The following is a 21,772-nucleotide window of genomic DNA, read 5'->3' as shown; positions in this document are numbered from 1 at the left end:
TTGAAAAAAAGGGCTCTGGTTTTCTGTATGGGGAGATAGCTAAGACTGCTGACCTGTTGTAATTCATATATACCGGGCTGGAAGGGAACTCAAAAGATCACCTAATCCAGCTGTGTGCACTGAGGCAGGATGAAGTATACCTAGACCATCCCTGACAGATGTTTGTCTAACCTATGTTTATAATCCTCCAGACTGGTCACAGAGGTGGTGCTGGCCTACTGAGGGCCCTAAGCAAGAATATTTTTGGTTCTCCCCCCTCCTCCCCCCCTGCACACACACACAACACATTCTAAAAAAGCAAATAGGGGGCCCCCTTGAGTTGCTCGAAGCCCTAAGCAATTGCTTTGTCTGCGTATGCCCAGTGCCGGCTCTGACTGGGAGTCCACACCCTCTCGTCCCCCAAACAGAGAAATGTGTAATGACAAAAAGGCACAACCTGGAAAAAGAGAAGAATATTAACCGAGAGCAGCCCATTAGCCACAGTGTCTGTGGCGTGCTTGCTTACCATTGACAATTTTCATGGCTCAAATCTATTAAATAGAACTGGGTATGTTGCACTCAGAAGCAGGGAGTGTAACAGTAAGTTCCTGGTCTTTCCTTTACCTTTTTCCACTTCACTATAGTCAGTATGCCAAATGCCTCTGAAATTTCTGTGCTCCGGCTTCCCCAAAACCATCTTTTCCTTTAACAGAAGCCATATTCTTTCCCTTCCCCCATTTGTTGCACATCTCCAGAGGTGCACCAAAGAGAGGGACAATGGAGGGCCATAAGAAGTGTGCTAAATTTACTGAATTGCTAGAATTTTGTGCACAAATGTAATTGAACAGTTGGCGTCTGGTAAGAGAGAATAGTAACTTTTGGTGATTCCTGACATGAAGGTAAAGTTCAAATTTGGTATATTCTCTCCTGCCCTCCCCACCACTATTCTTCCCCCCATGTTCTCAATGGCCTTTAGAAAATTATTTTATGAAATTGTAATGGGAATATGGGACTGCATGTCAGTCAGTCATCCTGTTACAAGCTTCTGTAGTCTATTTGATTGGATATATTCTTCAGGTGTGCTGAGACATCAAGCACAAGAAAGAGGTCTAAGCAAGTGATAGGGTTTGTATAGGGACTGATGAAAGCAGACTTTGGTACATATTATGTTTATGAAATAGATACTTTAATTTTTTTAAAGTTGCAATCAGTTTGGTGTGTAAAAGTCCCTTTTAAACCACTCTGCTGCTTAATGTTTAAATATTATTTGCTTAGGAATAATGTGTAAAAATCTTAAATGCTTGTTTTCAGGGTGAGGAGGGAGTTATTTTGTTTTTTAGCGAGGCACTCGGACTGCTGTCTTAGGCCCCTACTCAGGACAGCGGCCCTGTTCAGGAAGAGTGCTTCACAGTAAACACATGCTTTAGTCCCTGGAAAGCTAAGCATTTGTGTCACAGGCTGGCCCTTTAAGGGGAATTGGGCAGTTATCACCCAGCTGATCCTGATCTAGTGCCTTAATTACAACTAGTGATCCCAGCTATGAAAGGGAGAGAGTAGAATTCTCTCCTGGGTGCCCTCTCAGGCAAGGGCCTGGTGAAGGCAGGCTGGAAAGGATCTACAGGCGCCAGCATGGGCTCCTGAGGGAAGCCCCGAAGTAGGGCCTGAAGAAGCAGGGAAGGCTCTGGGAGAAGCTGCCAGCGTCCCTCTGGAGGGGAGGCAGTGGAGAAACCTGCTGGGAAGAAGGGACTCTAGGGAGAAAGCTCTGGGAAGCAGTGGTCAGTTTACAGTGCCTAACGGAGCCCTGCAGGGTCTGGGAGTAGGAGCAAAGGCTTCGGAGCTTCAGCATAGCCCAAGAGGAGCAAAAGGAGCTGTTTGCATTGGTGCTTATTTGGATTTTCAGCTGGACTTTTGTTACCCTGGAAGAGGATTGAACTTAAAAGGTGACTTGGCTGGAGGGCTGGGCCATGGAAGATGGAGACAGACAGGCCACTGCAGGGCCAAAGAAGTGGTCCGCAGGGAGCACTACAGGTGAAGTCCCTTGCAACTGTGTGCCCTGATACCTGGGGGCATTATAGAGGTAAGTGGAACCCCTGAAAACCTGCCTAAACCGAAATGCTTTCCTGAATTGAAAGCACCTTAATGCTACCGGGAGGCTCTAAACCCAAATGCTTCCCTGTGACCTCACTCATCCATCTACTTCTCTAGTGTGCGTCTCCCTGTCCTGGGGTCTGATGAGCACAGGCAATTCTACCCCCAACATCTTTTAGTGCGTTAGAGTGCTGCTCTGCTGTGAGCTGCTAAAATGCTTATTTAAAAAGCAAACATTACGTGTCCCACAGCAGCCTCCCCAAACTCAAAAGCCAAGTGTAACCAGGAAATCTGTTGCCTGCTATTCAGGAGGGAAAACTGGAAAAGAAGTATTCTGCCCCCAACTAATCCCTGTTTTGTTTAAGTTCTTGAGGTTAAGGGTTGCCTCTCTGTTCCCTATAGTTTTCTTAAAGAGCAGACACAGATGGAGAAAAAGGATAAATCTAGTTTCTTCTTAATGTTAAAAACCCCAGAGAGGATAAGTGTGTAAAAGGAGTTCAGAGGTTTGAGTCTGTCTATATACACACCCCAACAGAGAGAAAATACTCTGCATCTGGAGGAAAAATGCTACAAAAATGGCATTTAAAACCCTCCCAGAAAACTCCTCAAATGATTACTAGTCCTTATCTGTGTAACAGCTGTGCTGGGGCTTGGCTATGGGGATTGAATCTGGCTCGAAGAGCATGAGACTCTCCTGGTTGAGCTAACAGTCTAGGTTTGGGTTTTCAGATGTGCCCAAGTAGCAAGTCCTCCACAATGTGATTTATGTTTCTAGATCACTTGGGCATGTTTGGAAATCCCACCTGTGTCTAGGAGCTCAAAGACAGTAGCGGACTCCTAGACCTTGACATGTGGCGTAGGTAGCAGGGTGGGACACAGAGCCACACAGTGTTAGCATGGGTTACAGCTAAACCTAGTCCAGTTATGTCTGACTAGAGACTCAAGTCAAGATACTCTCTGGCTATCTGTTCTGATGTTTTTTTCTGCTGAATTTTCTGTACTTACCCTTTGCTCCAGAAGAATCAGGAGGAGATTGAACTCAGTGCTCCAATCTGCATTATACGGATTAAGACGTCACATCTGAACCCTACCACTCCTTCCCCATTAATGAGAGCAGTCTCTTGCTGTGGCTTATAGGTCTAAATCCCAGTGAGAATGTTAGAACAACTAGCTGACTTAGCAAAACTGAAGGCTGTTGGGTACAGCATTGCTAAGGGTGGCTCAGGATACAACAGTTGAGATTCCTAGCAAAGAAGTCTAAGGTTCTTGCCTCAGCTTGCTGGAAGGTGGATATGTCATAGTTTATCCTCGTTGTTGCTGCCAAAGTCCCCTCGATATTAAAAGGGCCTACTTTGCCGGTTGAGATGTGTTGGCAATGGAGCCCCAGCCAGTGCTTTGGAAATAGGGCTGCTTGCCTGGAGATGCTGGTGGAAATTATCTAAAGGAAAATAGGAGGGATGCAAAGATCCAGTTTTTCCCAGATCACATGGGGTGGGTTTGGCTCAAGCAGCCCCTGAAGCATTTAGGAGCTTGCGCAAAGCACAGAACATGATGTGATGAGCTCCTACGTTTGTGAGTGCATCCACACAAACTGGGAAATATGTTTGGTTTTTTAAAATTAAAATACCAATGGTACAAAAAGCAAGAATAAACTCTGGAATGCAGATGTATCAGTCAATATACACATGCATTCAGCATGTCCATTTCTGTAGTCCTTTCTCATGCCAAGCAGCAGTAAAGTCAGTGAATGTTTTGTCTGAATATGTCCTACAGGATTTAGGCCCACTGACTGATAAATACACTCTGTTGTGAGTTGTTGCTTTTAAGACCCATCCCCTACAATTTCACAGTGTAAATAGATGTTCCTTTTTAACTGCAGTCTAGTGTATGCATTTATAAACTCCCTCTCTTCATTTCATCCAACCCAGAGGGTGGTGCATAGCTTGGTGTCTCTGTTTATGGTAGCAACTTTGAGGTGTGGACGCGAATGCTCCGGATTGACTGAATCCAGAGAAAACTGGTTTACTGAGGAAGCATCTGGGGACTATGGAAAGGATTGTATCTGCCCCTCTGACTGAGGATGTCTGTCTACTCAGTGTCAATCAAGTTACTGGCTTAGGGATATTGTTGGACTTCCAGCAGCTGTTAGATAATCATAGCAGCAAAGACTAGTATGGTTTTATTCAATCTGCATTGGGTCATAAATCTGTGATCTGTCCTCTTGGTTGTAGACTCCCATCATCCATGCCTTTGTCATTTCAAGATTGGACTGTTGCAATGATCTTTGCATGCCCCTATGCTTTAAATCAGTTTGGAAACCGAAGCTGGTGCAGAATATGGTGGTTTGCTCATTAAACAAGAACCTGTCGCCATGAGCACGTGACTCGAATGCTCTGTGATCCACACCGGCAGCTGAGTGATTTCAGAGGGGTAGCCGTGTTAGTCTGTATACAGCAAAACCAACAAGAGTTCTGTGATTTCAGAGGGGGTTTAAGGTTTTATTTTTTTCCCATGAAACCCTAAATATTCTGGTATTCACCTGCCTGAGACGTCGTCTTTCTTTCTCATACTGCAGTAGCTGAGATTAGTGGAGGTGTTTGAGCTGGTGCTTCTTTGGTATAAACAAGAGGGAGCTATCTGGATTGGCCTCTTAGTGCAGAGGAAGTCTGTTAATTTGTTATGGCTGTTTGTCCTTGTTGCGCTGTGTGTTTAATTATTTGTCAAGAGTGCCCAGAGCCCAGAATAGGAATTGTTTTATGTCTTGTAAGCTGAAATCAAATCTAAAGAATACAATAAAGAAATATATGAACTGTGAATTTAGGCTACGTGTTATGCGCTATCTATTGTGACCAATGAGCAAGTCTTAAACCTCTGTATCTGACAGGATGTATACAGTGTATACAGTGGACAGGATGTATACCTAGCTCTTATGTAGCACTTGTCATCAGTAGATCTCAAAATGCTTTATGAAAGAGGGCAGAATATTTATCCCCATTTTACAGATAGGGAAACTGAGGCACCGGACACAACCTGCCCAAGGTCACCCATCAGCTCAGGATCAGAGCAGGAATAGTGCCCCACTCTCCTGAGTTCCAGTCCAGTGCTCTATCCACTAGACACCACTGCCTCTGTACTACTTTTTTCCCCCCACATAAAAACAAACAAAAAAAAAAACTTTTTTACTACTATCTTTCCTCAGATCCACGTTGCTAAAATCTAAAGCCCAGGCATTGAACACTAGCGAAATGATGAACTGATGTATCCATGGTTACATCAAACAGCTGAGCTTTTCTTTTTATCTGTGTTCTGAAATGAGTACACAGATAAAGTAATAGATGCCACATTCCTGGAGCAAATTCAAATGCAACAATACACATGGTAACATTATTTATTGGGTCATTTGTGATATTGTTAACCTGGAACAGAGTTGTCTTTTAATCAGATACAGGTTAAATACATGATATATATGAGATTAGATCACTGCTAAATATGATCTCATTTAAAAAGGAAATGTATGGTTTTATTTTAAAAACAATTAACTTTCTTGCCCTAGGTTGTCCAGATAAATGTTGGAAAGTGACTACTGTAGTGCTGTCGTTTTGGCATTGTGAGCAGGCTGAAATGATAGTTCTGACAGTTGTGAACTGCTCCATTCATTTCAAAGCCTACTGACTCCAGTGTAAATGTTGACTTCACATGAAAGCATGTTAATGGAAACATCTTGCTTCTCTGGGATTGTAAGAACACTGCTCTGTTTCACCCTATGGGGCCCCTAACTAAAGTGCTGGAGCAAGCTACCAACTTGACTCTCAGTAGGGGTGGACTCTTCAGCCTCCTTAAACGTTTTGGGCTTGGTCCTACTCCCATGAAAATTGATAGGAAAAGTGCCTTCAGTGGGAGCAAGCTCCGGCCCATAGAGTAAGAGGACAATGTTTGCATGTGATCAGATACCTGCATTTCACACTATACCTATCCTGTAATTATCACAGCCAGATTTTGATACTTTTCAGCACGTTGCAAACTATATATATTTTGAAAGGACACTAAAAAATGCAGTTACCATGTTCAAAGGAAAACAAAATGGCACCTGCTGAGCTGTCTCTGCATACACATTTCATCTCAAGACCAAAGCCAGGTGAGATCATTTGCGTCTATTTTTTTCTTTCCCTTACTAAGATTCACTCCAGGGTAGCCCCACTAGCTTGTGGTGGAGGGAATTACATTTTGGCAAGGTCACTGAATGTATTATTTGTTAGACCTTTTTTCCTGCTGCTATCATTCCCCTTCTCTTCCTCCCCAATCTGGTTTCATGTTTTTCTGGCTGGGGCACTATAGGTTTTGTCTCCTTTAATTTTCAAAAGTGACTAGTAATTTCGGGTACCCATCTTGAGACATGCTAAAAAGGATCTGTGTCTTAGTGCTTAACACCTTCCCTCTATCTCAAGGTGTCTCAATTTGGCACCCAAAAAATTGGAGGGACCCAAAATCACTAGCCACTTTTGAAAATGCAAGCCTCTATTACTAACCCTGTTGGATTACATCATTAGTAATCTGAGTTTGTGATGTGCATACAATACCGTGTAATACGTTGACCTCTGTTTTATGGGAACATTTGAAACCATACATTGTTTACAGAGGAAAGTTGTCATCAAATATTTAATAATTTGCAAAGTCTTCTACAACCAAACAACCCCAGGGGAAGTAGATGGCTCAGGATATTGAATGTGGGATAGAGACTTTCACTTCTAACACTACAGCCAGCATGGCAGTAACTAAAAGCCACTGCTGTCTCAGTCAGTAGCCTACATAAAATGACTTGTCAGTCTCCCTCCAGTCTTGGGGGACACAAGCTACCATGATCCTTGCCACTTTTCCAACAGCAGGAATCTGCCAGCTGGTAAAGAGGTTTTCACCTTTCAGAGAGAAGTATCAAGTTCAAACTGAGGTTCCTCTGACCCGGCTGCTGTTGCTCCTTTGTGCATGAGGGTTGCAATTTTGGGCCGTACAACTATTGTATTCCTGAGCCGCCCTTAGCAATGTGTACCCAATATCCTATAGCTTTGATTTGGCATTTCATAGGCACAGTGCATTTATTTTCCTCTTTTAAGGGTAGCAGACCTATTCACTCCATTTTTAACGTGGGTGGAGGGGACTGGTTTAGGTAGATTAGATAGCTTTTAAGGAAATTATACATTGCAAAATATCTTCATCAAATACAAGTTTTCCCTCTTAAAATATGTTCACCTTTCATGCAGTCCACCTTGTTTAGACACCTGCTAATAATTCTATAGAGCCTTTGTTTCTATACTCATCACCGTGCAATTATTGAGTTACAATCATTTTACTTCAAAGTTTAACCATCTCTCCTTTGGATATAGAGTTGGTTGTCATTAAAATAAGGTTATTGTGTTTTAGAGCTACGTGCTATGCCTGAAAATTGTTTATGGGTGTATGCATATTCACATATTATACATGTTGTACTTAAAATTATGTGTATATGTGTACACACACAAACATATCTATAGTATAGTTTTATTACAGCTATAAGTGTACTTCACAATCTATGGCTTTGGACCATGCTGGACAATATGTTAATAGCTGTGGGAAGGCTTATGACAATTTGAATCAATTAAGTGCGACTCAAGTTGGGAATTAGAATGAGGAAAAAGTGACAAGTGACACTTTCAAAAAGTTTGAACCGGCAGCTAGCTTTCAGTAGACAAGGCTTATTGGAAACAACGTTGTGTGTCACATCCGTTGAAAATCGAAACTGATCATACGGGACGTATTTTATTTCTCGTTTTCAAACAAGCTGGCGGAAAAGAAAGGCACCGCCAGCTGATTCACGCGGAAAGCTTGTTTTCCTTTAAACTCGCTGTGGGCGATGGACACTGCACCCAAGCAGACTAAAACAAGCCTAATCTTTTCCTCCTCAACACTTTTTGGAATAGATCTGCCTGGAAACTTTGTGTGTCCTCAGAGGCGTTTTCCTTTAGAAAGGCTGCCCTCTCCTACGCCTCCCTCTTGCAGAATCATTTTCCAATTAAATATAAATCTTGTGTTATGGGTTCCTTGTTTGAATTCTTTCTCGAGTCCCTTCTCTGTAGGGATCACAGCACTGGCCCTTGGCCGTCCTATGCTGTGTGCAACATACAACGAAATAACTTTTTTTAAAGCCCTTATTTGTCTTCCTTAAAACCGGAGTTGCTGCCCTACTTTTAGGTCCCCCTTTGGACATTCCCGCGCTCTGCCTTGTTATATTAACAGCTAGGTTCATTTCAGTTCCTCCTTTTATTCAGCCCTGCTGCCCCGTGGCACTCGGTTGGGAGGAGTGGGGTAGGACTCCCTCTCCAAGGTGGAGATTGATGTTTGTTTTTAAGGCCAGTTTTGTTTTTAAAAACAATTCTCCTGGCGGGGCGGAAAGATTTCGAGATCTTTGCTTCAAAGCCGCCCATCTCCACTCGTCGTTTTTCTTTTAAATCTCCCTCCCTTTACTCGTCCCCGTTTTTACACCCAGCCCTGTTTGTTTTTCTCAGCGAGGTCGGTGCCTCCCCCCCCCATCCCCGCTAATGTTTTGCCCGGTGCCAACCAAGCGGAGTTTTCAGATTCGCCTCCCCTTCTGCAGCCTCCCTCCCCAGCCCCATCGGAGGAAATATTACAATGTTGCAAGCTGACGTAAGGACACTACAAGGCAAGGGCTACATTTCGGAGTGTTTATGAAAAGCCGCGGTACTGTACTGTCACCAGGGGGCACGCACTAGAATGCATTTCGCCAAACATTTGGGCTAATAATCGTTTACCACCACCACCAAAAAGCCCCGGTCCGCCTGGAGCTCGCAGAGCCAGAGGAGCCATGCAGCCAAAGTTTGGGAAGCCCTTGGTTATTTTCTGACATTGCTAGCTCGCCCTTGAGGAGCTGTAATTGCATTATCTGATTTTTCTTCCCCCCCCCCTTTCTGCTCTCTTCCCCCCCCCCCCCGCTCCGTCTCTGGACATTGCAAATTTTGCTCGCGTTTTGGAAGGAGAAGCCGCCAGCTACCTAGCGGCAGGAGCCGCCGCCAGCCCTGCTCGCTTGCCGGGGAGGGAGTCCGCTCGGGTGTTGTTTTGAAGGGAGCTCAGCTAACATGGCGACGGTGCCCGTCTATTGCATCTGCAGGCTGCCCTACGACGTAACCCGCTTCATGATCGAGTGCGATGCCTGCAAGGACTGGTTCCACGGCAGGTAACACAAAGGGCTCGGGCCTGCTCCCCTCACCCCCCCCGGGCGGCGGTCGCCCCTTCTCGCCCGCTGCCTTTCGCCTCCCGTCCCGGGCTCTCCGGGGCAGACGGAGGGAGGGAGGCGGCGGAGCTGCTGCCGCCGCCGCCGCCGCTGCTGCTTGTGCAGTTTTCCAACAGGCCTTTTTGGAGAGGAGGAGGAGGAGCCAGGCTGCCCCCGGCTCGCTCGCCCTCGCTGCTGCTGGAGCTTTGTGTGGTGTGTGTGTGTGTGTGTTTTGTTTGGTAAATGTTCGATTCTCCGCACAATGCCCTTCCCCCCCGGGCGCGGTGTCGTGGGGGGCTATTGTCCCGGGGGGCGGCGGCGGCGGCTCTCGCCTGCTTTCCCTGGACCATTGCACCTCGGCCGCGCGGGCTCGGTTTGCGGGAAACGAGGCCGCTGGCGGGGCGGGGGAGAAGCGGCTGCACCGCTGGGCTGCCCGGTTCGCAGAGGCAGAGAGTCTGGCCCGGCTCGAGGGAGCGTGTCCCGGGGAGATGGCGGCCGGGCCGGGCCGGGCGAGCAGGGCGCCGCGGTGGCGCGGTTCGCTGCTCCCCGGGGTGTTTCCCGTGTGACAGGGGCACAATGGCCGGACTGGCCTTAGCGGAGCGCCGGGCCGGGCCCGCCCGGGCAGGGGCACATGGGCGGGGGAAGGGGGCTCGAGTCGGAGACAGGCCGGCGCGGGCTGCGAGCAAGACCCGGAGGGGCGGGCTGGGGGCCTCTGGCTGCCCGCGGCAGGCAGGAGGAAGTCCACGGCCGCTGCGCTGAGAGCCGGCCCGACTTGCCCCGGGAGCCCCTCCGCGGCGCGCTTGGTGCCCGGCCGACCGGCCGGCGCGGGAGGGGACAGAGTCAGACCCGCCAGCCCAGAGCCCGCCCCTGCCGGGCAGGGCCCCTCCGCGAGGAGAGCGGGGAGCCCGCGCGAGTGTCTAGGGTCAGGGTGGGCGAGACACCGAGAGCAGCCCCCCGTGACTGACACCCCATAGCAGCCCCCCAAGACACCCCCACACTCCCAACTGCCCCCGTGGCTGACACCCCATAGCAGCCCCCCAAGACACCCCCACACTCCCAACTGCCCCCGTGGCTGACACCCCATAGCAGTCACCGTGACTGACACCCACACCCCATAACGGCCCTGTGTGACTAACACCCTTTAGCAGCCCCCTGTGACTGGCACCCCCACAGCCCCTAACGGCCCCCTGTGACTGGCACCCCCACATCCCATAGCGGCCCCCTGTGACTGGCACCCCATAGCAGCCCCCCTTCGAGACACCCTGTAACAGCCCGCTGTGACTGACACTCCAAGGTTTTCAAAGGGGTGCCCAGAGCAAAGGGAGGGACTTCAGAGCCGACTGACAATTAGCAGCCTGCTAACAATTTAACAATAAAACTAACCAATTGTCATCATTTCACCCTGACGGTCAGTGCAACTTTGCAGAACAGTACTGCCACCCTCCCCCACCCCTCCCCCTGTCCTCTCGCATTGTATGGCAACTGGGGGAGCATGGATCCCTAATACAGTGTTTTGCCCCTTTGTCATGTAACCACTAAACTGCATTATCGCGGAGTCAACAGCATTGCTCTGATCTTGGTGTCACAATACAACAGTAAGTTTCTGGGATCACAGGGATTGTCATAACAAAACAGAGCCCCAGGTGACTTACTGCTAGTTAGATATAAATTGACTGAACTTTATTATATCCCTACAACTTTTGAGGGGATGGGGGAAATGTTGTTTGGGAGTCTGGGAGAGTTGGTTTAGGAGCAGACAAAGGGAGAGCCTTCTCTTTTTTTCTTTATTTCTAAACCATTGGTATAGAAAATATCGTTGAGGTTATTAGTGGCAATGGGGAGAGGAGACAAGGGAGATGAGGTAATATCTCTTATTGGACCAACTTCTGTTGGTGAGAGAGACAAGCTTTGGACCTTACACAGAGTTGGGCGGGGGTGGGGCGGGAGGAGATATACAGTAATCAGACTTAAGCTAATACTGTGAAACAACTTCAAGAACATGGTTTTTTTTCTTGTAGGAATGGGGAAGTTAGTTAAAATGGCTTGAAAGGAAAGTTAAGGGATTAAAATTAAGAGGATCTCCTTGGAAGTATTTAAAAATAAATTTAGAGTCATAAAAGGTTTGCGTATTCCAGGTAATCTGAAATCAAAATAAAGGGAAACATGGAGGGGGGATGAACAGCAAGGTACCAGAATTTATTAAAACTAAAATGGTGTCATTTTAAAAATTACTCACTTAAGTGATACTAAATAGAATGGAAATCATCTTCAGTATTTATTTGAAAAACCAAGAGGAAACTTGAGAAATAAGTAGTCAGAGATATAAAAAATAGTAAGATACTCTTTTAAGTTTATCCAAAGTACTATTGGAGGCCCTCAGGAGAGTCAATGTGTCTGCTAGTTCATCAGGATGTAAACATGGACAAAAAACCCAATTCTTTACAAGTAGTAAAGCTCAGATACCATGAGAGATAGAAGTATCAAAAAAGTGAAATTAAAACAGAGTAAACCACCAGGACCAGGTGTAATTCATCTATTAGTTCTAAGAGAATTAAAGAAAAAAGTAGCTGAGCTAAAAGCTATCTGCCAGATAGGCCAGGAAAAAAATAGGAAAATCATTTAAAGATTGTTATAAGCACCTAAACTGAGTGCATACAGTGTGATAGGTATTCTGTAAGGGTAAATTGTGACTGTCTCCTGTTAACTCTTTTTGAAGAGTTCTCACAGCGTACCACATAAAGGAGATGGATTGGAGCAGACTAAGGGTCTGTTTGCACTGTCACTGGAGTCAGTGGGTACTGGTGCAGGCCCTAAATGGACTAATGGAGACTGAGCAGAAATAGTTTATAGAGGTATTTCAAAATAATTTTGATAAACTTCCTTGCAAGAGGCTATTATAGAAACTTGTTAGCTGTGAGGTGAGAGGTAAAGTCTCATCATAGATTTAAAAAGTGGTTCAGAAATATGAAGCAAAGTGTGTGAATGAGTGGCCATTTCTTACAGGGGAAAGTGTTAATAGTGGGGTGCTCTAGGGTTATGTACTAGACAAATTTCCAAAGTGGTGTGCAGTATCTCATGTTTGTTAAGGATTTGGAAGAAAGGAATGGACAGAGAGGTGTTAAAATTAAATAGCCAAGACTAAAGAGGATTAAGAAAATAAGAACGGCCATACTGGGTCAGACCAATGGTGCATCTAGCCCAGTATCCTGTCTTCTGACAGTGGCCAATGCCAGGTTTTCAGAGGGAATGACTAGAACAGGTGATCCATCCCCTGACACCCATTCCCAACTTCTGGCAAACAGGATATGGACACTTCAGAGCATGGTTGTGCATCCCTGCCCACCCTGGCTAATAGCCATTGATGGACATATCCTCCATGAACTTATCTAGTTCTTCTTTGAATTTAGTTATAATCTTGGCCTTCACAACATCATCTAGTAAAGAGTTCCATAGGTTGAATGTGCATCATATGAAGAAATACTTCCTTTTGTTCACTTTAAACCTGCTACATATTACTTTTATTTGGTGACCACTAGTTCTTGTGTTATGAGAAAGGGTAAATAACACTTCCGTATTTACTTTCTCCACACCAGTCATGATTTTATAGACCTCTATCATATCCCCTTTTAGTCATATTTTTTCCAAACTGAAAAGTTCCAATCTTATTAATATCTCATCATATGGAAACTGTTTCGTATCCCTAATAATTTTTGTTGCCTTTTTCTGTACCTTTTTCAATTCCAGTATATCTTTTTTGAGATGGGGTGACCAGATCTGCATGAAATATTCAACATATGGGCGCACCCTAGATTTCTAAAGAGACAATATGATATTTTCTGTCTTATTATCTATCCCTTTTCTAATGATTCCCAACGTTCTGTTAGCTTTTTTGACTGCTGCTGCACATTGAGTGGATATTGTCAGAGAACTATCCACAATGACTCCAAAATCTCTTTCTTGAGTGGTAACAGCTTATTTAGACCCCATCGTTTTATTTATATCTATATCTATATATATATATATAGATATAGATAGTTGGGATTATGTTTTCTTATGTGCATTACTTTACATTTATCCACATTGAATTTCATCTGCTATTTTGTTGCCCAGTTACCCAGTTTTGTGAGATCCCTTTGTAACTCTTTGCAGACTGCTTTGAACTTGACCATCTTGAGTAATTTTGTATCACCTGCAAATTTTGCCACCTCACTGTTTACCTCTTTTTCCAGACCATTTATGAATATGCTGAACAGTACTGGTTCCATACAGACCCCTGGGGGACATCACTATTTATCTCTCTCCATTGTGAAAACTGGCCATTTATTCCTACCCTTGGCTTCCTATCTTTTATCCATTTACTGATCCAGGAGAGGACCTTCCCTCTTATCCCATGACACTTTACTTTGCTTAAGAACCTTTGGCAAGGGAGCTTTTCAAAGGCTTTCCAAAAATCTAAGTACACTATATCCACTGAATCATCCTTGTCTACGTGCTTGTTGACCTCCTCAAAGAATTCCAGTAGATTGGTGAGGCATGATTTCCTTTTACAAAAAACTGTTGACTCTTTCCCACAAATCTTGTTCATCTATGTGTCTGATAATTCTGTTCTTTACTATATTTTCAACCAATTTGTCTAGTACTGAAGTTAGGCTTACTGGCCTTTAATTGTTGGAATTGCCTCTGGATCCTTTTAAAAAAATTGGCATCACATTAGCTTTCCTCCAGTCATCTGGTACAGATGCTGATTTAAATGATAGGTTACAGTTAGTAGTTCTGCAATTTCACATTTGAGTTCCTTCAGAACTCTTGGGTGAATACCATCTGGTCCTGGTGACTTATTACTGTTTTATTTATCAATTTGTTCCAAAACCTCCTCTAATGACATCTCTATCTGGGACAGTTCCTCAGATTTGTCATCTAAAAGGAATGGCTCAGGTTTGGTAATTCTCAGCCATGGATGCAAATGGATATATGGATGCAAATAATCCATTTAGTTTCTCTGCAATGGCCTTACCTTCTTTGAGTGCTCCTTTAGCATCTGGATTGTCCAGTGGCTGTTTAGCAGGCTTCCTTCTTTTGTTAAGAACTCAAGTAGGACCTAAAAACTCAAGGTTTTAAGACAGAATGTTGGCAGAGTAAAATCAACATAGACAAGTAAATAGGAAGGGATTAGTTAAGATGCTTGTGTACACTGATGGGTTTGGAAGGTGATAACTGCTCAGGAAAATGATCTCTGCATGACCGTGGACAGCTCATTGAAGGCATCTGATCAAAGCTCTGTAATAGTCAAATTGGTTGCTCCATGCTGTATTAGAAGGGAAAGAAGATAATAGCAAATCTATAATGACCTTATATAAATGGGTGGTGTATCCTCAACTTGAGAACTGTTCAATTTTAATTATCTTAAATAGAAATAGCAGCAAACGAAATGGCTCAGAGATGAACTGTAAAAATAATTAGGGGCTGTGAGAATGATGGGGCTTCCACACAAGAAGAGATTAGAGACTTGGTATTTACTTTGGAGAAGAGAAACATAAGAAGTGGCATTATAGAAGACAGAGGCCATTCAGATTCTCCTACTTGCCTTTTTTTGTAACACAAGCACAAAGGGGTACTCAACAAATGAAACGTACCTCATGGATTAGGGTTTTTTTTTGGTTTTTTTTTTTAAATCATGGTTGTCTCCTAGAGATCTTAATCTTGCAAGTTTAAGTGTGTGTTGTACACTTCTACCACTGAAAACTGTTATTTTAAAAATAATGTAATTTGTTGGTTCAGTTAGTTAAACTCATGTCACACATTGTATGCCCCTATGATAGTCACAAAAAGTTCTTCATTTTATTTCTGAACTATTTCCAAACCTAACAAATACATTCAAACTTAATATTCAAACTAATCAATGTACAAAGAAGCTCTTTAAAACTAATAATCTCTGAAGGGGGAAAACTTCATTATTTCTTCAAGTTACATGATAGGCTGTGGGATTTCTTAATTCCATAATCCCTATTTTGTTTTTATGGAAATGGCTCAGGTGTTTACCTGATTCCTCTGTGGTGGGAGTTTCCAAACTTTTCCGTAGCGTGCACCGCATCTTAATAGAAAGATTTCATGGGCTATTTCACATCACATTCTTATCTGCCCTCTTATTTGACATTGAATAACATCTCTGTAGCAACAACAACGATTACTTATATAGGAAATTAATATTAGAAAAGTATTTAATGTATTTTAGGCTTTCATTTAATGTATTTTATCAACTGGAAATGAAGATGAGGAGCAAGTGCCCTATAACTAGCCAGCTCTCTGTAGACCACCAGGAAGTGGACAACAGCTTGGAAACCATTACTCTGTGACATTACCTGACAAAATCATGTGTGAGACCGATCAGGTTTCTCATGCCTGGTGAAAGCCAGTCAGAAACCTTTTGGGTTCCTTACTGATGGGGATTGTTGTTGTCTTCTCTTGGGAAGACCGAGCGAAGCACCCTTAAAGAAACAATGGTGAGATCTTTCTCAAGAGGCCATCGCTTAATGTTAATAATCTTTCTGGTTGCCAATTATTACTGTGTCTCAAACTTTCCATTTCTGGGGAAGATTACACTTCCCTAGGCATCTTTTTATTTCCCAGATCCCTATCATTTTGGTTTCAGGATCGGGTATGTTAAAGTGACTTGGTTGATGACCTTCTGGCCCTGGACAAAGGTCAAGAGTCTGTGATGATTTTGTTAGAACTATAGCTTTTGATAATGTTGCCAAGGTGGTGTTCCTGATATGCTGGCAGGGTCGAACAGGAGAGAGTGGAACTGTTCTTCACTAGCTCTGCTCCTTCCTTTCAGAAAGGTTTCCGAGGGTCTGTGAGGTCCTTCTCATTTGTGGTTCCATACTGTTCCCCCTTCTGTTTAACATGCACAATGCCTGTTTGAGAGTGTTTGTGAAATGTTTGGGCCTGTGGTATCGCCAGTATGCAGATGACCTCCCTGTTTGTGGCTTCTCATTAGATTGAGACTGAACAGTTTCTTTGCTTTTGCAAGACCTGGACAGAACAAGTTGGCTGAAGCTCAACCTACAAATGATTGAGGTGATGCATGTTGGCTAGGGAAAACAATCTGAGTAACTGCTGATAGGGGCTTTGACTGCTCTATTTGTTAACAGAGAATGTCCATCCTTTGCCAAAGAGATTCACTATCTTGGAGTACTTTTAGGTTCCCAGCTGCTCTTGGCTCTCCAGATAGTAGTGGTAAGTCATGCTGCTGTTTTTCATCTGTGATTAGTTAAAAGGTTACAGCCTTCCTTTAATATGGCACTGTCACCTCCAGGTTTGTCTATTGCAGTTTACATTTAAGGAAATATTTAGATAATGTAGAATGCAGCGTGTCTCCAACTTTGTGGAGTGGTTTGGTGGCTCTGTGAACCACACAGGCTGCTCATCTGCTTCCAGGAACAATTACGGATGTGGTTTCTAATCTATAAAGCTATGTATGGTTTGGTACCTGTCTGCCATAGGGAGAGCCTCCCTTCCTGTGAACTTAGGTGATCTCAGTTGCAACACAAGGTGCTTTGACTGACAGTCTCTGAATGCAAACCCTTAAGGGCTGGAGGGAGACCTATTCAGTGGCAGGACCCAGCTATCATACTTGCACATTCTGGAAGTGTGCCAGAACGTAAGTTTTATGAACTTCAGAGCAGGGCAAGGCAAAGCTTTTTGTTCAAGTATTTGCTTAACTATGGAACAATAATTAGGTTATTTATTATGGTTGATAGGTACAGGAAAGTGGGTTGTTTATCCTCTTTGCTGTGGGAGTTTAACATGGTGTTTCATTAATTTATATCTGGCACCCAGTTGCCATAGTAGGGGTACATAAAATCTTTCATTAAATAGAAAGAAAAAAGGGGAAATACTTTTTTTTTTGCAACACACATAGTTAAGCTGTGGAACCCACTGCCGCAAGATGATATCATGGTAAATAACTGAGTAAGATTAAAAAAGGACTAGCTATTTACAATGATAAGAATAGCACCTGCAGATCCCACAGGTAGCATAAAATTCTGAGTGCCGTTAAACCTGATGCATTGATATTTAATATGAACACCATCTGTAGTATTGACCATTATTGGCAAACAGGTCTCTTCTGGTATGGAAATTCTAAGTTCCTATCAATGTTCTGTCTAGTCTAGTATCTTATCTCTGACAGTGGCCAATTCTGGATGCTTGAAACAAAATATAAACCCCTCATAATGCACTTTGGTTTGCAATACCATACGATGGAAGATTGTAACTACTGATATAACTCCTATTTGTAGAAATATAAATCCTGTTTGAATCTTACTGACCAGTTTGTCTCAATATTGTCAATGTGTTCTGCAGATTTACACTGCATGAACAGTGGTTCATTTAGTGAGGGGAATTAAAAAATAGGAAAAAAAATTGTTGCATATGTTATATCTTAAAGATTGTAGGTGTTTCAGAGTACCCTAAAGGAATAATCCACATTAAGAGCTGGTCTACACAGGGAAATTTACTTGAATAGCTTTTGTTGAGTAAACTATTCCACAAAGCACAGTAATTATTTTGGAACAAAGTATTCACATGCAAAGCTGTTCTGGAGTAGCTATTCCAGTCATTTTCCCCATGTAGACAAGCCCTTAGTGGGAATTGTCTGCTTTTTAAAAAAACAACTTGTTTGTTTGAAACCTGGTGCAGCAGTGTTTGAAACTAATATAAAACTATGTTATAAGCATGCTTCTATGGAAGTCAATGTGTGTCTTATCTTTAATTTCAAGGGGAGTAGGATCAAGCCTTTACATTATTCTATAAGTTAAAGAGTTTAAAGAATTTAAAGTACTACTTAAAATTCATATCCATTTGGAATCTCTGTACTTCCTCTTATTGCAATATTTAAGGGGAGATCAAATTTACATTGGCTTTCTAATCAGATCAGGAACTCCACACCTAGCCTTCCTTCATAAAAATAGGATTCAGAATTAAGCTTCTATGCTAATTATCAAAACATAGTTTTCAGTTGCAGAGCAAATGAGCTTTGACCAGCAGGTAAAGCAAAACAATATTGTGAAGCCCATCAGTGTTGAGTTCTTGATCCCTGTGTTAGAGTGGATAGAATGACCCAGAGGTAATTGTTTCACCATTTTGCATGTTTTGAGATATGTGGAAATAAAAATTTACAGTGGAAATTAGAACAATCTTAACATGCTGTAGGATGTAACATGCTTCCGATTGATACTCCAGTATCTCCAGAGACCTTGCGATGTCAGTCATAATATCAAGACTACTTTGAATCCGTTTATTAATAAAAACAGTGTATATTCTCCACATACACTGTGAATTGTCAAATATTAATAATGCATCCTGTTTTATTTTCTCAGAGAAAATTGCCAAAGGCTGAAAACTTGGTGTGAATGAAAAAGGTTGAATTACTCAGCCCTAAAAATAAAAAAGTTTACAATGGAAACTGCAAGTTGACCTGAACTCTGAGGTGCCAGAATTCTAATACCGACAACCCCAGGCAAAGCACTTCAGTAGTTACACAGCACTTTATTTCTATAGTATGGGCTCCATGTTCAGATATGCATGCAGGGAGAAAGTGGATTAGCTTCCTGAGAATAGTCAGTTCTTTTATCTTCAGGTTTTCTGTTCCCTTTTGGAACACTGCCTAGGTATCAAACTAGTAGTCAGTAGCTGTTAGCATGATATCTAGAGCAGTAATGCTGACTTTTGAGCTGAGTGGGCTTTTTCACTCCTGAACAGCACTCTGTTGTAGGACTCAGCATGACTATTGATTAGAAAGCTCACAGGTTTTCAGTGCATGGGTTTTGGAGGTTCAGGTACTGTAACATGGTGAAAAGGAGTATTCCTTATTGACTGGTGTGGGGATTGGATGTGTAAAGTCTTGTATTTAAACCTGAGAGTTAGAAAGCATCATGGCCCAAATTTGCAAAAGGGTCTAACATGAGACCGTTTGAGCCTAATTTTCACAGTGCTGAGTACCCAGTTTTGATTCATAGCAAATTGGGTAATGAATACTTAGCAGCTGTCTGAAAGGCAGGCTGTAGTCTCTGGTCTTGGTAGCCCAAAAGCCAAGGAACCTCAAATTAGTGGATATTTTAGAAAATGTAGATTACGTGATAGTAACTGTAGACACTTGTATGATAGGAATAGGCCTACAAGTGTGTTACTGAGATACTAGCATCTGACAGCCAGTAACAGACATATCTAGTTGAAATTAGTATGTGTGAAAGTCCTTTAAATTTGAAAAGATTTTACAACCGAGAGTAAAAAATCGTTCTGAACATTAGACACAATTCAGGTTTAATTTAAAAAAAATCTATCAAAAGGCTCCAGTGCACACCATGAACCAAAAACTTGTTGCTGAGCCACGTTTAGGGCCCAGTTCAGGACCCATTGAAATCAAGGACAAGACGCCTGTTAACTTCAACGAGTGCAAGATTGGACCCTTAACAGCTGGTGGTTTTTAGCTAGAAGAGTTCAAACAGCATCATTTTCCAGATATGGTTAGTAAAGGGAAATCAATTCTGCCAGTGAGCAAGGAGGAGATATTAAGAACTTCAGTTCTAATCTATGGCTATGATGGGGGAGAATAGAGATTTCTTATATTTCTGCAAAACCTGTTAAAGCAATTTAACCACATATGAGAAACAATTGCTGCTGGACTGAGAAACTTTAGGTCAAGATTATTGTAACACTTTAAAAATGATTTCCCTTTATTTTTAACAGCTACCTTAATCCTTAGAGTTCCTTCTCTAACTAATTCATATGCACACTCTTCCATTAACCTTGCCACGATTTGTTGATCTGTTTGAACTGTGTAATTTGAATGGAACTGTTACGGTTCTTCCGGTATCCTTATGATTATTCCAGCTTTTATATAGGGGACTAGATGGCTCGGGAGATTGGTAATGAGGGTATAGAGCCTTTTACCACCAGGTTGTTGGTTTGCCTCTGTTTAAAGTTGGCAGAGGTCAGATGTTATTACCACCTCTTGGCTGTTCAGTTACCTTTTGTGAAATGAGTTGGTGGCTCCATTTTTTACCTAGGTGATAGCTAGGCAGCCCATCGCAAAAAACACCCTGGGCAAAATTCTGTCCCCATTGAAGTAAGTAGCAAAACACTCATTGACTTCATTAGGGTCAGGATTTCACCCCATATCTGCTGGCAACATTTTGAAAGTCCCAGTGGAGAGGGCAAGATTTGGATGCGTAATGGAGAACAATCTACTGTCTTACCCCTAGTGTTGCGTCTGCTATCAAGATAATAATTTATCAATTATTTTTTGTCAATGTCCTGATTTCTTGGTCAAAGTCCAGACTCCGGAGAAAATTAATACAAAAATAACAACAGTAACGATAACAAGTAAATAAAAAGATTTTGCAGTATGTGTAAAAGTATCCGGCAGTCCAGATTTGGCCTGCAGTGCACCTATTGACTACCCCTGGTGTAAGGGAAACTTGAAAATGTTCACTGTCATTCTCTGCTGCCTGCCAATGTTCTGGGCACAGATAACTTCATTCTCCAGTGCTGTCAGTCTTGTGCCTTGCATGAGCACTACATGCAATTCAGTTTTAAAAGTGAATGATCTTTTTGCTGGAACTTTTATTAGCAAAATTATATTACACTTCAAAATGACATTCACATTCTGTGTGAAATCTCAGCAAATATAAAATTGTACTAGTAGTGCGATACTCTTATTGCAGTATAATCCCAGTTAATACAACTACCAGTCAGCCAAAGGGCAGTAACTTTCCCTGATGTAATAACTTCCTTTACTGTTAATCAGAAACTGAGTTTATTCAAAATGTTTTGCATCTATTCTCTACATTTAGATAAACATGATTGAATGGTATTAAAAAATCTGGTACAATGATGCATTATAATGACTCCAGAGACTTTGCTGCAATGTAAGTAATCTAAATTTTGTTTAAATCAACTAGATTTTTCACAGTAGCCATTTTGTGCATTTTAATCTGTGGCATGGAACACAATGTACGTGTTCTAAAAATTCTTAGCCCTCACTATTTTACAGGTGAAGTATCTCCTTTCTCAATTTAAACAACTCAGCTATTTCTAAGTTTGTTTTTGAAAATGGTAGAAGTGTATCATATGTGAAGTGATTATTCCCCTCTATTTGGCATTGGTGAGGCTGCATTTGGAGTATTGTGTCCAGTTTTGGGCCCCCCAGTACAACAAGGATGTGGCGAAGTTGGAGAGAGTCCAGCGGAGGGCAACAAAAATGATTAGGGGGCTGGAGCACAAGACGTATGAGGAGAGGCTGAAGGAACTAGGCTTGTTCAGTCTACAGAAGAGAAGAATGAGGGGGGATTTGATAGCAGCCTTTAACTACCTGAAAGGGGGTTCCAGGGAGGATGGAGTTAGGCTGTTCTCAGTGGTGGCAGATGACAGAACAAGGAGCAACGG

The 21,772-nt window shown here is 42.8% G+C and overlaps 1 protein-coding gene across 2 annotated transcripts in view; it reads left to right on the top strand.

Moving 5' to 3' along the window:
- Nucleotides 1–9,126: 9,126 nt before the first annotated feature.
- Nucleotides 9,127–21,772, top strand: part of PHF2 (PHD finger protein 2) — a 140,704-nt gene continuing 128,058 nt past the window's right edge. Inside the window, exon 1 of one of the 2 annotated variants that reach the window (XM_067543821.1) lies at nt 9,127–9,289. In XM_067543821.1, coding sequence (XP_067399922.1) covers nt 9,192–9,289 — 98 coding nt within the window. In that variant the 5' untranslated portion in view covers nt 9,127–9,191. Of the gene's footprint in view, nt 9,290–9,479; nt 9,547–21,772 lie in introns of those variants that run through there. The other variant, XM_067543822.1, reaches the window with a different exon arrangement.

The sequence above is a fragment of the Emydura macquarii genome, unplaced genomic scaffold (genome assembly GCF_026122565.2).
Source record: "Emydura macquarii macquarii isolate MOO-44397 ecotype Brisbane River unplaced genomic scaffold, CSIRO-AGI_Emac_v2 contig_968, whole genome shotgun sequence".
Classification (NCBI taxonomy): Eukaryota; Metazoa; Chordata; order Testudines; family Chelidae; genus Emydura; species Emydura macquarii.
The sequence above is the reverse complement of the archived record's forward strand: the minus strand, read 5'-3'. Positions and strand labels throughout refer to the sequence as shown.